The sequence below is a fragment of the Nannobrachium achirus genome (assembly GCF_963921795.1).
Source record: "Nannobrachium achirus genome assembly, chromosome: 12".
Classification (NCBI taxonomy): Eukaryota; Metazoa; Chordata; class Actinopteri; order Myctophiformes; family Myctophidae; genus Nannobrachium; species Nannobrachium achirus.
In genome coordinates this window covers 57630495-57647713 of record NC_137832.1, presented here as the reverse complement: position 1 = coordinate 57647713, position 17219 = coordinate 57630495, and the positions used below count along the sequence as shown (strand labels likewise).

At 45.4% G+C, this 17219-nt stretch overlaps 2 protein-coding genes across 2 annotated transcripts; both read right to left on the bottom strand.

Moving 5' to 3' along the window:
* Positions 1 to 3768: 3768 nt before the first annotated feature.
* On the bottom strand, positions 3769 to 12517 carry LOC308296124 (uncharacterized protein). The gene is made up of 4 exons (XM_080739263.1): positions 12141 to 12517; positions 10574 to 10743; positions 7588 to 8039; positions 3769 to 4277 (listed from the first exon to the last, which is right to left on the bottom strand). The coding sequence occupies exons 1-3, from the start codon at positions 12444 to 12446 to the stop codon at positions 7880 to 7882; spliced, it is 636 nt and encodes a 211-aa protein (XP_080595389.1). The 5' UTR covers positions 12447 to 12517; the 3' UTR covers positions 3769 to 4277; positions 7588 to 7879.
* Positions 12518 to 14279: 1762 nt separating this feature from the next.
* LOC308295043 (arrestin domain-containing protein 3-like) lies at positions 14280 to 17219 on the bottom strand. The gene is made up of 5 exons (XM_080737986.1): positions 16926 to 17219; positions 16231 to 16275; positions 15651 to 15711; positions 14972 to 15122; positions 14280 to 14426 (listed from the first exon to the last, which is right to left on the bottom strand). Exons 1-5 carry the CDS (start codon positions 17191 to 17193, stop codon positions 14322 to 14324), a joined length of 630 nt encoding a protein of 209 aa, XP_080594112.1. The 5' UTR covers positions 17194 to 17219; the 3' UTR covers positions 14280 to 14321.

Below are 17219 nucleotides of genomic sequence, written 5' to 3'. Positions count from 1 at the left end.
ATTTGCCGGAAAGATCAAACCGGATTCAGTTTTAACCCAAAATATTCCCCTGCGCTCAAGGACATACTTTTAGGGCCTACCTAATAAACTCCTTGATGCGGTGTAGTTTTGCTTTTGAAAAATTCGTTTGGTATATGCATCTTTTAGTCCAACTTTTAGCGACTGGCAAGACTACACTAGGCCACTCGAACATTTTAATAGGGATTGGGGAAACAAACGGAGGGAACCAAATCAAAGCGACGCTGCTTCTTCTAGTGGTTTCCGCGCTCTAGGCGGAAACCAAACGGCCTGTTGTGAACGAACACCAGGCTTTTTCTCTGAGAAAGCCTGGTGGGCGAGGTTACTGGTAAATAGACAATACACCATGCAACCCAAGCCACTCCCCCCGCCCAGGTGAGGAATGAGGCGTGCGTGTGTGTGTGTGTGTGTGTGTGTGTGCGCGCGTGTGTGCGTGCGTGCGTGCGTGCGTGCGTGTGTGTGTGGTGGAAAAAGTACTCAGTATCAAATGTAAAAATACTCTGTTTCAGTCCATCATTCAAAATGTATTTGTGTAAAAGTAGCCTACAAAAGTATTGGCATCAAAATGACAAAATGTACTTATTACTTAGTGCCAAAGTAAAAGTAGGCCTACTCATTATGCAGAATGTTCCATTTCAGTTTTTTTTTCTCTCTCTTCTTTTTGAAAATAGCAGATCCACAAGCTCACAGTGCATTGTAGATCGGCTATTTTCAAATGGCCAAAATATATATGGATGAAGTGGTTAATGTATGTTTTCCAATAATAAAAATGGATTTGGGTCAGGCCCGGCGCCACGGAGGTGCCAGATGCAGATGGGGCATGGCAAACCAATTGCAAATTGTGCCCCCTCAGTTTAAGTTTTATGTACATAATGTTTTACTATATAAAGAACCCTTGTCATTTTCAACTGTGCCCTCAGTCATCTCATCCTGGGGCCGAGCCTGGATCGGGTTCAAATGATTTTTGTGTACGTGTGGATGGGATGTTTCTGTACTGTGTTGAAGCTTGTTGAGTTTATCTGGTCTGAAATGTGAAATGAAATAGCATTGACTAATCACGGACACACATGTAGCCTCAGGTGACAGTTCACAGTTTGTTTCCGTTTGTATTTCCGTGTGTATTATTGAATGAATTATTAATCACCCAAAGAACTTGTTAGTCAACTTCTCGGCTTGCTCACATAAATATTTCAGGCATCTAGCAAGCAAGTAATACATGGTAAATGCAGTAATGCTTTTATGAAAGCGCATTACACACACCCATTCATATACTTTCACCTGTTCACACATCAGGAGCAGTTAGAGGTTCAGTGTCTTGCTCAAGGACACTTTGAAACCAACCCAGGGAGAGCTGGGGATTGAACCGGGAACATTGCAATTCCTTTTTCTTTCTTTTTTTTATGCATTTATTGATACTAGTAGTGTGAGATGGAGATAGTAGTGGCCTAGTGGGGATAGACAGGGAAGTATGGGAGTGACACGCAGGCTGACGCAGCAAACAATCCACCACCGTCCGGGCTCGGGAATCGAACCTGGGACACACTGTCAGGCATCAAATATATATATATGTCTATGTGAGACTTGTACGCTGAAGATTTGACAGTGTGTCAGGCCAGGGCAAGGTAGGGCAGGGTGTGGGTTTTCAAAGGTGTTGTGTAGGCCTATATGATGTCATTTGTGTCCCCAGGGATGGTTCTTTTATGTCTGATGTAATCTAATTCCTTTAGCTCACACCCTGCAGGGGCGTGACTGCACACTGACTCTAGAGAGCCTGCCTTAACCCCTGAGCATATGAGTCTCTGTAGGAATAGGATAGACGTGCAGACAGACAGTCAGATAGACGTGCAGTCAGTCAGAGACAGACAGAAAGACATACAGACAGACAGTCCATCTCAAACCTGTCTGTCTAGTTTAACACAATTTACTTTATTGCTGTGTGTGTGTGTGTGTGTGCGTGCGTGCGTGCGTGCGTGCGTGCGTGCGTTCGTGCGTGTGTGTTGCAGAGCAATTAGCCTATGGCTGCAGCCCTATAAAGCAATGGTTCTCAAAGTGCGGTCTGGGGATGCCTAGGGGGGTTTCCAGGGGGTCCCCCAGCAAAGTAGCATCACAACCATTTAAACCACTTTATCCACTTATATCTTGGACTATTCAAAAATAGCAGATCTACAAGCTCACATCGTGTCATTTTGTGCCGCATATATAATATTAACAGTAAAACAGTCATGCTATGTTCGGGACATAATAATATAGCCTAATAGTAAAACTGTGACAGCAGGTGGCTTGTTAGTTCACTAACTCCTGTTTGTGATATAAATGAAGAATTTTTTTAATGTCATTAATTACTGAAATAAATGCTTTACATCATCATCTATCATTCCTTACTGAAACCAAGTTGAACCTATGATCTGCTGCCATCTACTGGACACTGAAGGTGTTGATTGGTGTGAAACAGACTGGGTTTGGTAGGGGAAGCTATTTCTGTTTATCTGCTGTTCTCCAGATGTGTGTTGATGAGGTGTTCGGTTATTTGCTGTACAACAACATCATAATGATACTAGCACACATTACTCTGATACTTAATATTCACAGTTAACTTAAAGGCTTTATTCTCATTTACAATATATCTGTAGCGGAATTGCAGGCAGTGAAACTCTACAAAAGTCATCAGACACTCTGGACAGTGTGTACAAAATAGAAATACAATAAGAAAAGCAACATTTCAAAAAGCAATGCAGATAGCATATGTACGTACCATAATGCAAAATGTAATACAATATAAATCAAATAAAATGTACATGAGTACATGAGTATCCACACGTTTCCAACGTCCCATCGTGCAATGCGCAGGAGGTGAGCGGCACTTCCGACCTCGCAGCCGAGTGTGATCTACAAGCTCACAACGGTTGCATCTGCGACGCAACGTGAGCTTGTATGTCTGCTGTTCTCCGGATGTGTTCCACACATAATGCTATAGTAAATTCTCACGGAAACAGGTGGATAAAGTACTGTAAGGCTCATTAAATAGAATAAACAACAAATAACAAACTACTAGGTAAATAACATACTTAGCATCTGTGGACAAGCACATAGCTTACACAAACTAAATGTACAGAGATAAGGTGCAGATGTACTACAGACCATACATATTCATCTGTCCCCCCTCCCAACCCCCTTTCTTTTGCATTTCCCCCACAGATGCTGTTTTCCCTACCTTTATAGGGGAGTAAAGAAATAGAAGGTTAAAGTGTTTAAACAATGAAAATATCATCAAGAGCTTGTGACTAAGTAAAGGGCTTTGCACACAGGCACGATTTTTTCGCACGGAAAAAAACTGACGATTTAATTTCTTTTAAGAAAACAAAGATTCTCTATGACCTCATGCACACCGGCTCCGAATTTGCCATGCGGCAGGCAGGTGGCTGCGGCAATGCGTTTCTTTCCCGATCGAACCCAGTTCGATTTGTGCGTCTTGTCGCATGCGGTAAAAATGGCACAGATTCCGCACAGCATTGCCCACCAAATTCAATGTGTTTTAATCATGCAGCAAACAGGGAAAAAAAACGCAATTGTTGAAAATCACCCCTGTGTGCAAACAAAGCCATTAATACTGTAACTACCACTGCTCAAAGAATTTAAGGGAACAAAATGTTCCTTCTTTGAGCTAGTACTACAATATACTATACTCAAATAAATTAAGGGAACATTTTGTTCCCTTAAATTCTTTGAGCAGTATACATTGGATCCGTGGAACACAAATTATTTTTCCCCATTTCTTGAAAAGTAACAGTTTTGGAAGAAGTAACCAACATACATCTGAATAACATAACCAGCACTATAGGCAACAACAAGGAAATAAAAAGTACAACCATTCCTTCGGGCTGATACTCTGAAGATTGCGCGGCAGTGTTAATTTATATACCTTTTCTCCCAGTCAAAAGTAGTCAACAGTCAAAACAACATTTGTCTTTGAAATGTAACGGAGTGAAAGTCATAATTATACAAAAATATAAAAACTCAAATAAAGCACAGATCAAGGCAGGATTTCAGGTAGGCCAAGAAGGCCATGGCCGTCGTTGCCCCTTAGTTTGGCCAACAACAAAAATGGCATACCCTGAGGCCACAGTGGCCTTAATGCCCCAGCTGACTGTTCCAATTTCTCCTTTTCTCTTTTTTGGCAATATGTAGACACCAGAGTCTCTTTCTTGTCACGTCTCTTGTTGATGAGATTCTGAGTCCCAATCTTTAAACCAATCCAATGACTTTATTCACTAGTAAAGACCACACCATCAAACAGAGACACACTTGGGTTGTATTTATTAAAATGTATTTGGAGAACATGGAGGCATGGAAATACGTTTGGAGGTAGAATGGGGAAAAGAAGAGGCCAGGGAGGTGCCTCGGGACAGGAAGGTGGCAACAACACCTGCTAAGTAAAGCGGCGACAACGCTTTGGTTAGGTGACAGGAAGGTGGCAACAACACCTGCTAAGTAAAGCGGCGACAACGCTTTGGTTAGGTGACAGGAAGGTCGGCGAGCGCCTTGGCTTAGTCGAGGGGAAGGCGGAACGCCTTTGCTTAGACGAGGGGAAGGCGGAACGCCTTTGCTTGGGTGACAGGGAGAAGGCGGAAACGCCTTTGCTTAGGTGACAGGACGGCGGCGGAACGCCGTGACTGTAGTGAGTGAATGGTTGCTGTTGTGGATGGGGGGATTGGCCGGGTTGGAGAGGAGTGAATGGTTTGATGGATGGTGGAATGAACCCAGTGAGTTAACGGGAGGGATTGTGATGTTTTAGCGAGGACGGGCATTGCTGAGTGGAGCGGAGAAGGCGGGGGGGGCTGAGTGCTCGGGGCACGAGCCCTGGGTAGTTTGGCTCTGGGGCTCTGGACAGCCTGTGTCTGGACGGCTTGTCTCTGGACAGCTTATGGCTGGGCCCGAACAGAGTCCCCAAAAAGGAGCCGTGATTTATGGACGAGCACTGAGTGAGCTTGGCAGAGGTCGTGGGCATTAGAGCGAATGTACGTGTGAATGGGGAGTGAGGAGGAACTGCCTTGTTAATTATCTCTACGGTGGTTTGGTTGACTGAGTGGATGAGGACAGAGCGGCTGGTCCATTCTGAACCCCAAGGGAAGCCGCTACAATGGATAGTGCTCCGTTCGTCGGCTGCTTAAGGGTTTTGGTGGGGTTGTGTGGGGGCATGCGACAAGGGAATGGGCTCCGCCGCAAGAGGAGCACACGTGCAACAATTTACATGCGGACGATTTACAGCCCTGGTCATTAAAATTGTTGCACAGCATTTTTGACCCGACGAAGAGCACTGGGCGGCCTCGACGGTCCCTGTCCTGGGAGGAGGCTGGGGAGGTGGTGGGACTTTGGGTTGGGGACCTAGCTGGGGGGGTCATGGGCTGTGGGAATTGTGTGTGGGTCTGTGGTACCTGGTGGGACGATGGCCGGGTGGATGAAGTGGGGGCTGTGGGGCGGGAGGTGGCGAGGACGCAAGCTGAGGTGGGGTGGGCCGGGCAGCTGCACAGTTCGCAGGCGACGGCAGTTCTGCCGGCAAAGAGCCGGCAGTACATCTCGGAGTCCAGTGCGCCCCATTAGGTCAGCTGGTTTGACTGCTGGAGTCGAGCTGCCGCCGTCGCTGCGAACTGCCTGTGGTAGTGATAAAAGAGGGCCCCCGGGAAGCGTAAGGCTAGGTCGATGATTATCTGCAAATAATCATTCAGCTCCTGCCTGCGGTGGGGGAAAACGGAACAAATGACGTTCCGGTAGAGGGAGAAAGCCAGGGCAAACTCTGTGGGGGAGAGAATGGTGGGGTTAGAGGAGGAATTGAGATCGCGGAGGGTGATGGACACCCCTCCGCAGTCTACGGTCCTGGCCTGGTGGGAAAAAGCAGAGGGTTTGATTAGTGCGGCTAAATCCACGTCCATACCCTGGAGGATCTGGTGGCGAAGGGTGTTTGACACCGGCATCGGGTTGGCGGAGATGGCCGACGGGGGTACGGGTACAGGCAGGGCTGTGGAGAGAGAATATGTGAATTGAGGTATGGGGGTGTGGACTTGAGCCTGGGCTATGGGTTGGTAGAATGGCTGGGAAGGGAGGGGCAGAGCAGACTGCGTGGGTATGGGAAGAAAGGTGGCTTGGTTATACGTGGAGGGGAGGGGGAGGGGCATTTGGACCTGGGCTTGGTTATACATGGATGGGAGGGGGAGGGGCATTTGGATCTGTGGGTTGAGGTGGGCGGCCTGGTTGGCCGTGGCAGGAAGGCGGAGGATGGGAAATGGAGCCTGTGGTAGGGTGTGTGGGAGCTGATTGGCCGTGGGGGGGGGAGGGGGGGCTGTTTGGCCCTGTGTGGATTGTATCATTGCTTGGTTGTGAGAGGGGGGGGGGTGGGGGGGGGGCTGTTTGGCCCTGTGTGGGTTGAAACATTGTTTGGTTGTGAGAGGGGTGGGGGGGTGCTAGAATTTGATTAGGTGGGATGAGGGTTTGATTAGCCTGGGGTGGGATGGTGGATGATTGGCCAGGGTTTTGTGCATACAAAGCAAGCAAGTGAAGCAGTGGATTGGCATATGTGGATGGTGATGGTGGAATCACTGTAGTAGTTACTGATGGGGTGGCGATAGTAGTGGCTGTGGTGGTAACAATGGGGGAGGACACGCGAGCTGGGGTGGTTTTACGAGCGCGTTTTCTGGGAGGAGGGGGGGGGGGGGGAGGGGGAGTGTGTCGTGACTGGGATTCCCCGGGGCTTCCCTCTGACGCGCCTCTAGGTCCCGCATCATCATTGCGCGACGGACCAGGCGTGGAGGGGCAACACATAGCCGTACAAAACAATTCATAAAGGACGGGCTTAGATGCGGTACGGGGAAATACTATGTTACAGCTAGTCAGGGCATTCTGTAAGCCACGTACGGTCCAATCATTAATGGCTAGTGGAGGATTGACTGACCTGGAGCGTGGCACGGAGGTGGCAGATCGTGTGCTTGAGTAGGGGCCGGTGCCGGCGGTGGCAACGGGGCTGTGGGTGGAGCGCTGGGAAGCCGGTGGTGGCGGTGGCGTGGTTGTGGCGGCGGTGACGTTTCTCTGCCTGTCCAAAACCTGCCTGCGATCTGCCGTGGGGGGGATCTCGTCTTCTGAGGCGAGCAGGTCCATGGGTTCTTCCATGCTTATGGAGAACGACGATGGTGTCAATGAGACGAGTAGACTTCACTATTTAGACGCGAAGTTATACTTGTTTGTGAGCAAGTTGTCTGTTTGTTTAATCGTAGATTTGTACGTGTGTACTTTGTCTTTCTAGACGCGATTTGTACAAGTGTCTGTTTAGACGCGAGTTTGTACTTGTTGCGAGTCCCTCTGCATGCGAGAAACTGAGCAGGGAAGTGCTGTGAGCACGGCCAGGTTTAAATACAGCGCTTGATTAACCTGGTAGGAGGAGATAAGGGAGGAGGTGTTATCAGTTAGACCTGTAGCAAGCGAGGTGGGGAGGAGAAAAGCAGGTTAGATTGGAGATGATTAGGGAAGAGAGAAGGTGGTTATCCGGTGTGGTCTATTCTCCTGAACCTTTGTTGTTCCAACATCATTTAGTGCAGGGCTGAGCATGGATCAGATTACCATAACGTATTGATCTCACTGCAGATAGTCTTCAAACATATTACCTGTAAAATCAACCTTAATCCTTGAAATCAATACATTATTTCAATGGACTATTATTTGATGGCCTTCCTGCCCTGGCATTTGGCCTTTTTGCCCTAAAACATTTTACAACACCAAAGGCCAAGTGGCCTTGCCCATAAAAGGACAAAATCCCCGGCCAGGTATAGTTACGAAAAAAACTTGGTTTTTACTTGGTTACTGTCCATCACTGGTTTTATACGTCTGATGAGCGATCCGTTTCGTGGGAGCCACGCGAGGGCGGGGAGGGTGCCGCACACTGTGAGAGAGCGTCCAGGGCCGCTTCCAGATCTTTCCACTGGTCAGTGGTCGGGGTCCACCCTGGTTGGTCCCCGGAGGCCCCCGAAGCTTCACACCTGGGGGGTCATTTTGACATTTTACTCAACGATTAACTACTTGAACCCCAGCATCCCTATTCTGGGGGAAACATTCGCCAATTCTTTATTTTATTTTTCAATTCTTATTCTTCTGTTCATGTAAATTAAAGTTTATTGCGACCATAGGTCGCATTTACTATCAAACCCTGCACAAAGTGTAAGTCAGTCCGTCCGTCAGTCAGTCTGTCTGTCACACCTCACACGTCACACTCTTGCCCTGCTCATATCTCCGCAACCGTTGCCCCGATCCATGCCAAATTTTGCACACACGTTCCTTACCTGCCAAACTACAACCTCCAACCTCCAACCCCCGGAGCTCCAGGGACCCCCAGGTCCCTGGGGGACCCCCAGATGTAAAAAATGACCAAATGTGCTAAACTGACCAAATGACCACCCCAACGGGGCTGCTCACGGGGAATTCCCGGGGACCACCGACTCCTGGTGCTCCAGAACGGATGCAAAAGTGGTGACGCCCCCAGTGGAGGACCCCCTACACTGCAGCTCACATAAAATGCCGTAACTCCGGCTAGGAGCGACCGGGACAGCCGGGGTGGTACCTATTCGTCCGCCTTGCCGGCGCGGAGACCCCACCCCTCATTTCTCACATGGCCCTCTTCTAGCGCCACCATGAGGCCGATTCTTGCAAAACACATTTTTGGACACTGCTCCTACAATTTTTGCCCTAAAATCACGCAAATCGGTACACAGTATGTCTACACTCATCCCATCAACATGAATCTCTCCCATATAGCGCCACCTCCAGGCCGATTTTTAAAAACACATTTTTGGACACTGCTCCTACAGATTTTGCCCTAAAATCACGAAAATCACTATACAGTATGTCTACACTCATGTCATCAACATGGATCAGGAAGATTTTGGCAAAACACATTTTTGCCCTATTTGTGGAGATAAGTGACCTACGGTCGCTTATCTCCTGATTAGGGAGCCTTACTGGTAAGTTTATGTTTTTTTTGTAACATTGGTTATGATGTTTTTTGGTATGCGGTCAAGCTTAGGCCTGTCTCAGGGAAGAGGACGCCCCTGCCTGCCATGCAGAGTCCATCATGGGAGGTGCAATAGGTCCAAGGCCTAGCAGGGAGACTGTATATGAATCATACTGTACTGCATTTTGTGTCTTGTATTGTGATGTTCTTCTATGCCTGGACCCAGGAAGAATAGTCTACACTACGGTGTAGACTAATGGGGATCCTATAATTAACTAAGCTAAACTAAATGGAACGGTGCCTTATCCCTTATGCCTAAATGTTTTTTGTTTTATTGCAGACCGGTCTGGCCCCAATTGCTGGGTGGGCATTTTGCAGGAACCAAAAGGTGGAAGAGCCAATCAGCATCTGCGCTCAGGGCCCTGTGATGGACAGACGTTGATTGGGTCTCCCACCGTTTGGTTCCTGCATTACTCCCACACAGCGCTTGGGTCTGCAGAAGACACATGCTAATGTGCAGTGTTGGGTGTAACGACGCTATAACTAACGACGTTACGTAGCGCCGTTAGGTTTGGTGGTAGCGGAGTAACTTAACGAGTTACTTCTGCAGTTTAGTAGGATCGTTACCAGTTACATTTCCCAAAGAATAGCGGCGTTAATTGGGTATTTAAGACCTATAATTCCCTGTTTTTTCTGTTGCCACAAAGGAAAAATAAATCCATCTGACACATTTGCGCTGTTTCCTGAATGAGCTCTTCTCTCTCTGTCATAGAAGGAGCCTGAAGAGGCATGCATGCACGCATCATGGCCCGCATTTTTACACAGAAAAATGTGACCAACCAGAAATGTGTTGCCAGCCTGTGGTGGTTGCGTAGTCATTCTACAGTTTACGACAGGCTACAAAATTTGGTGTAACTTGGGGTTACTTGCGGTCATCTGACTATTAGCGAGTCAAGAAGAACCTTTTGCGTGTCTTGTTTACTTTAATTTACATGGCAGGGCTTGAGTAAGGCTGTGGAAGGATTCACACTATTTTTGGATTTACTTGGTGAAAGGAATAAAGGATAGATCAACGACATTACATTATCCACGTTGAAGCTGCACGCAGACAGCCACGCACACAGCTGACAGCCACAACAATCCGGTAGGCTGCACTCTTTTTTTATGTTTACCAAACTTTCTCACAGTGGGTTTTAATGGTCGGTAACGGTAACGGGTAGCTCGTTAAGTTACAATTGTCATTGGGTAGCGGAGTAACGTAACGGATTAGTTTTTCAAGTCAGTAACTAAAGTAAACTAACGAGTTACTTCAAAATGTAACGATACCCAACACTGCTAATGTGAATTCAAATAGCCAATATATATATGAAATAGCCAATATACAAGCTTGTTGACCGTAGAGCTTGTAGATCTGCTATTTCCAAAAGATCTTGAAAAATGTATGAACACTTTTCAACAGTTGAATTCATACAGATGAGTGGAGAGGAAGGTGATGATTATGAAAACAAACAATATTTGCAGGCTACTTCAGGTGATTATGTACTGTAATAAGTGTGACAGGCGTACCTGGGGGTCCCGGATGCTTCACATCCCAAAGTAGAGTAATGTGGAGGTAGCTCCGGTGCGGAGGGGCCAGGGGCTGGAGGATGATCCGGTGCGGAGGGGCCAGGGGCTGGCAGGATAACTAAGGGCAGAATGACCTCTGGGTTGGATGTGAACTTCACTTTCAGACATACCTAGGAAAAAGAAAAACACACACACACACACACACACACACACACACACACACACACACACACACACACTGATGGTTGATATCGTTGTATGTCACATGTATAGTTTCAACGTACAGATTATGTATTTTTGAGCGGTGGTCACACCGTCTCCTAAGAGTGAGTGTGTGTGTAGCTTTGTTACTATGTTACTATCTAAGTATGTAGCCTGAGCATGAGCTGCAATAGCGCTGGTGACCAAGTGGCACTGTCACACACACACACACGCACACACACACACACACACGCACACACACGCAACCCTGAAATGAACTGCTACACACACACACGGCCACGCACACACGCACCACCGCTCACTTCAAACTTGGTTTGATTTTTTTGATATTATACTGGTTTGCCTATTATCCTAGATTACTATCTCTATGCATTTGATGTACCTCGTATTTACCTCGTTTACAGTAAATCACTCTAGATTAAGAGCATCCGCTAAAGGCCTAAATTGCAAATTGTCCAAAACGGTTTACTTTTCAGGAAATGGAAAGGGTTCCATTGTAGTTATTATTTTGTCAAAAGTTCATTGGTTCACAGACACACTGAACCTCTTTCCCTTAAATTTTGTTTTCTAAAGTAGCAAAAAGTAGCAGATCTACACGTTGTTTTTAGATCTGCATTTTGTTTTGCTACTTTTGTGTGACACTGTAGCACGGGGCCTGGTGGCTGTGTGTTTCTGTGGGTGTAATGTAATCCAGTCACTCCCATATCTGTAAGGCCTAGGATTCCTCTGAGGCCGGCTGGGATTCCTCCCCTATTGTTCTATTCTATTCTATTCTCTGAACTCTGCTTTTGTGGTCTATGGGAGAATGAAGCGTGTGTGTGTGTGTGTGTGTGTGTGTGTGTGTGTGTGTGTGTGTGTGCGTGTATGCGTGCACGTGTGTGTGTGTGTGTGCGTTCAAATTTACAGTGCTCTGGGAGTTAGATCAGAGTTTCTCATCCTTTTCAGCTCAGACCCAAAAGATACATTTTTTAATATCTCCCCGGGGGCCGGGACATAATATTGTTGCTATTGGGTGAAAACGTCTTATGTCAAAACCGTTAGTTTTAAGCCAGGAATGGAACAACATTTTTCCGTGATTGCCTATTTTCATTTTGTGTGGGGCATTAAATAATAACATAAAAAGTTTTTATTTGGAGTTTTAAGGTTTCTGCCCAAGAGCAACATTATGAATTAATCACTTAAGCCCTATTTAAAAAAATAGCAGATCTATAATGGCTTGTTTATGCTATTTTTGTCTATGAATAAAATAAATGAAAATTATGTTATTTGGAAAAAATCTTTTGGGTTAAAACTGAATATCTACTGGTGGTGACCTACGGTATTAAAACATGACCATGCATTTTACCTTCAGCCAGTATTCAACTTGGATGATTTTGCAGTTGAGAATGGATGGAACCATCTGAGGGGGAACGGTGATGGTCCTGGTGGCAGTCTGATGGTACGCGGCAGGGATGACCTCCCCCTCCTCCTCCACGACAACCTGGAGCTTGTGCCTGGTCATATGGTTCTCCACAAGGAAGGTGTCCCCTCTGTACAGCCGGTACAGCAGCCTGATGTCCCCCGACGAGTCGTTACGAACCGAGGCCACCACCTCCATCCCCTCTCCTGCAGCACAGTGGTGGAGAGTAACGCACTTCCAACTTTCAATCATTTTACTACACCTCAAAGGCAAATATTGTACTTTTTTTTTTACTCTGCTACAATTATTTGAAAACTATAGTTACTAGTTACTGTGTAGTTTTGGATTGTTATTACAAAAACACTTCAGACCTATATATACTTTGGCAATTTGAAAATAGCCAATCTGCAAGCTCACAATAGACCATATGTCAAATCCCGCCCCATTCTGCCCTGTTACTATGGTGGTACAAATGACCCTGGGCAGATTGTTTTTATAGTGGCAGTGAATGGGGGGAGAGGGTATTTTCATTGCCTCATTATTGCAATTTAAAGTACCAAAGGAAAAACATCTAGGTGATATTAATAAAAAGGGAAGACAAAGGTACAGTAGTTACATTGCAAAACAGGGGGTTTCCCCCGAAAATATATGTTTTAATTAGTTTAATCCTCTGGATCAGACAGAGGAGATAAATAGAAAGAGAAAGCGCAGTGCATTTTGGGTAGGAAAATGACAGCCAGCCTATAGTTCTACTCACATAATAGGCTGGCTTTCGTAATTCTGCCCATGTAAAATATATGTACCCAATCAAAACTCTTAGTTACATTGATAAGGTCCATGTGAACTAGTTTGTTGAAGCTTATTCATTATAATGAGCAAAATCGCTATCACCTCGCGGACCGTTGTTGAAAGCCTAAAGCAACATTCTCTCACTGCACAACTCCACCCCCGATAGCAAAAATGAATGATTTTTTCTGGTTGGCCAGTCAGGGAGTCTCAGGGACCAATCAGAAGGCTGACAAAGGATTCAAAGGATTTTTACTTTTACTACTTTAAGTACATTCTTATACCATTACGTTTTTACTTTTACTCAAGTACATTTTGAATACCGAACTTGTACTAAAAGATTATTTCTACAATAGGGTATTGATACTTTTACTCTTAATAAAGTAAGTAATATATCCATCACTGAATACAGACCAGGGATACATTCGTCACAACAGATAAACAGTAAATTATAATGGTGAGCAGGTCATCATTGCAAAGTCAGTGTGCTTGGGTGGCACAGAGGTAAAGTACAGTACCTGCCTACCATTGTGGATTCTAGGGGTTGGAATCCACCATGGTGCACTGCATCCGCTTTAGCCCGAGCGACTATATGAACACAAGCCGACGGGGAGGGTAATATTTGTCACTTGTGCGTACTCCTGCAGGCTGGGGCGGCGCGGGGAGTGGACGACGGATGCGCTATGTCCTCCTGGAGGGTCCTCCTCACTGGCAGGTTAGCCAGTAGGATACAACAGAAGTGGGATGAATGAATTGGCATAATAATGACTAAATTGGGAGAAATCTACTTGTGATCAGGTTGCTATCCGAGGCAGGCGCAGCCTCCATGTTGCTCCCTAAAGGAAGCTTCGCCACAACAACAACGCAAACAGTGTTCCGATGATTTGAATACAGTCAGGACCTCAGTAGAAACGAGCCGAAAGGCTTTCTTGGGTTATCCTTTTAGCATCATTTTGTATGAAACTGTACCTCTGTGCTTTTTTGTTGTTGCAAACTGTTAATAAATATTTAAATATAAATATTGTCGTTGTCGGGTGGAAACCTCGTATCTCCAAGTTTCAAATGTATACGTTCTTTTGCAAAGCAAAGCCCTTCTTCATCATACAAGACCGTCGCACAAAAGTAGTGAAAACAGCCGATCTACAAGCACACACTATGGTGCTTGTCATTTTTAAAATGATAAATGCAAAACAAACGGTATTGGACATACAAGGTTTTCACCCGACGACGACGATATACTATTAAGCTTCCACTTAATAAAGTCACGTTTACCCTCATCTGCACTGCAGAGATGCCTCTTGCTCTTGCAGAGGTCTGCCAGCTACAGTACTCTGCAGCCAGCTACTCACCTTGGCAGTAGCCCATCTTGTCAATGTTGACCTGCATGGAGACTGAGCCTGAGGTGCAGAGCGTCATTTGCTTCTCCGTGGACCTCCGCTGTGGAGTCTGGAAGCATCCAGAAAGCGCACGTTAATAGGACCACAAAGCACACTTAAACCCATTGGCTGTGTAGTAAAAAAACGTGTGTTGTTATATCAGCGGTGATCCAACTTTTTCATGTGAAGGACCCCCAGAAATTATATGTATCCGGCCGCGGATCGCCCATCTGAAAATATTTGGTTCCAGTGACCCATGCACCAGAAGCAAAGATTTGAGTTAAAAATGTTCGCTTTATGTATTCAACGATCTGCACACCTTTTCAAGATTTTTCTAAAATAGCAGATCTACTGTACATTGTTGTGGCACGCACTATGAGCTTGTATATCTAATATTTTAGATTTTTGAATAGCCAAAGTATACAATAATGCTTTTTAGCTCAAATCTAAAAAAACAAAGATGCTTTCCTGGTTGCAATGGGATAATGCAGCATTCTTATTATCAACATAACATTCTTATAATACTATTCTTAATAGTTACATCAACATCTTGTTATCTTGTCAACGGAGACAGAAAGAAGTACAGGGCAGTGTTGCACTTCAGCCAGCTCGTACCATCAGTTCGGGGATATTGTTGACCACGGCTCTAGGGACAAAGTTGAGTATGACGGTGTCTTTTTTGTCCATTCTCATGGACCTGGTCAGCTTGGCTTCCAGGTCGTACACGATTTTTCCATATTGGCCACGAAACGGCGGTGGCATGTCCCTAGTCGAAAGGATGAGAGCCGTCAGACAGTTATCTCTATATCAAATAAATGATGACAACTTTGTGTGTGTGTGTGTGTGTGTGTGTGTGTGTGTGTGTGTGTGTGTGTGTGTGTGTACCTCTGCCTAATGTGCGTATGTCTGTTGAATTCATGTGGACACTGGACAGGTCTATCTATCCACTATTAAAATCATCATAACTCATATTGCACTCTCAACCAAGCGTCGAGCGGTTTGATTATTTACAAAAGGGTGTGGTTGTGTTACAGTATGATGATGGCTACATGGTAAAAAGAATAATAATAATATCAGATATTATATAGTAATGATCAAAAACTGAATTTCTTTGTAGTCTCTCTCAGTTACTTCTCATGCATATTTCTTGCAATGGAGTTATGACACAAGATGCTCTGCATAATAAGGTGGCGGCCTGGTGGTGTTGACGTGTGGCCCTGTGGGCGAAAGAGCTGTCTATACTGTACCTATTTATATATGCAGTATGCACAGGTCTATTAGAGAAGAGTCTTACCGGTCAAGAAACTCGAAGGTGAATGGATAGATGTGGCAGCCCGGAGCAACAAAATTGCTATCTGAAGACACACATAAACAATCAAACTGACTATCATAATCAGTCTAGTGGAGTGGCTCTCAAAGTGAGGTCCGGGGACCCCCAGTGGTCCTAGGGTTTCAGATGGCTCCCAGCTATGTAGGAACGAGGAACCAAATACACCTTCCTTATAGGTCCTGAATGAAATGTCAGGTGCCTGGACCTGGTGAGCGCAGGACTGGCCCTGGTGAGACGTAGGAGGGGCCCGGACAGGAGTCAACCCACAGAGCCTCCCGGCCCCAGCAGAGTATAGTTCCGGAGCGGCGGATTGTGTGGCCTTTGGTCTTTCCCTAATGGGACTGATCGTGGGTTGCACTTGCAGCTGGGTCGTAGGTCGGGACTTGATGTGTAACTAGCGTCCGTGGACTTACTGGACTAATACCACAATGGGGGTCCTTGGAGATGAAAACCTTTGAGAACCACTGTGATCACAGACATTATTAATCATTTCAGAGATTCGTACACTAGCAAGCAACAAAACATTTGATTTCACATCACTTACATGGTCTCCCAAACTCATCCGTCAATAGTGGGCAATACTGATCCTCTGAAGAAAAAGAAAGCAATACAATTAATTAATATTAATGAATATATTAATGAATTATATGATTATGTTTTGATGCAAATGTTTTTGTGCTTTTATTCAAGTACCGATAACATGTGAAATACATTTATTTTATTCTCTTTCAAAAGAGAAATGTCAACCTCTGTTAAATAGTATAGTATATTTATTTTAAAATATTTTTGTAGGATATTATATTGTGTTTCATATAGGCCTGCACCAAAAGTAGAACATTCTCAATTTAACACACAAAAAAAAAGAAACTAACTGAAGTAACTTTTTCTATGTAACTTGAAACGTTACAAGTTATATTTCTCCAGGGGTGGAACTGTAACTTGATCAAGTTACTGCCATGGTGAGTTACTTTAAGGCCTAACTGTTACAAGTTACGCTTTCAAAGTAACTTCCCCAACATGTGATTGCGTCGCAGGTAAATCAAAGAGTCAAGAGTGCTCTAACTGTCTTTCAACCGCTCTGGGTTTGTGGGTTGACTGGGTTCAACCTTATTTGCCCTCATCCAGCCTCACTGACCCACTGATCCGCTATAACATCCTGCAGGCATCTCATTAGTGATCCGCTATAACAGCCTGCAGGCATCTCATTACTAGTGATTAGTCCAATCAAGCTGCACATACCTTCCTTTTCCTTTCGGTCTCGCACAAAAAAATTCTTATAGAGTAAATAATGCTCCGCAGCGTAAGCCGTAACGCTACTCGTCCTGCCCCTGCTCTCTTCCCACTTCACTACAGCTTTCCCCTGAAACATTATGCTGAGAGTCTCTATTCGACACTCCTTGCCCACGTCCAGAACGATCCGACCCGTGAGGACGTCTCCTCTGGTGAAAGTGTCGCTTTCATTCAGACGTTTGTATTGAATCGTCAAGTTCTTGATTGTGCTCGGCATTTTGTTTTTGTTTTCAATCCGTTTTG

Excerpts from the sequence above, each read along its gene's own strand:
- LOC308295043 (XM_080737986.1), bottom strand. The coding sequence starts at position 17,193 with ATGCCGAGCACAATCAAGAACTTGACGATTCAATACAAACGTCTGAAT. Across the intron at positions 16,276-16,925 it reads AGACCGAAAGGAAAAGGAAG|AGGATCAGTATTGCCCACTA; the intron begins GTATGTGCAGCT and ends CTTTTTCTTCAG. Across the intron at positions 14,427-14,971 it reads ACAATATCCCCGAACTGATG|ACTCCACAGCGGAGGTCCAC; the intron begins GTACGAGCTGGC and ends GGATGCTTCCAG.
- LOC308296124 (XM_080739263.1), bottom strand. The coding sequence starts at position 12,446 with ATGATTGAAAGTTGGAAGTGCGTTACTCTCCACCACTGTGCTGCAGGA. Across the intron at positions 10,744-12,140 it reads AAGTTGAATACTGGCTGAAG|GTATGTCTGAAAGTGAAGTT; the intron begins GTAAAATGCATG and ends TCTTTTTCCTAG. Across the intron at positions 8,040-10,573 it reads GAAGCATCCGGGACCCCCAG|GTGTGAAGCTTCGGGGGCCT; the intron begins GTACGCCTGTCA and ends ATGACCCCCCAG.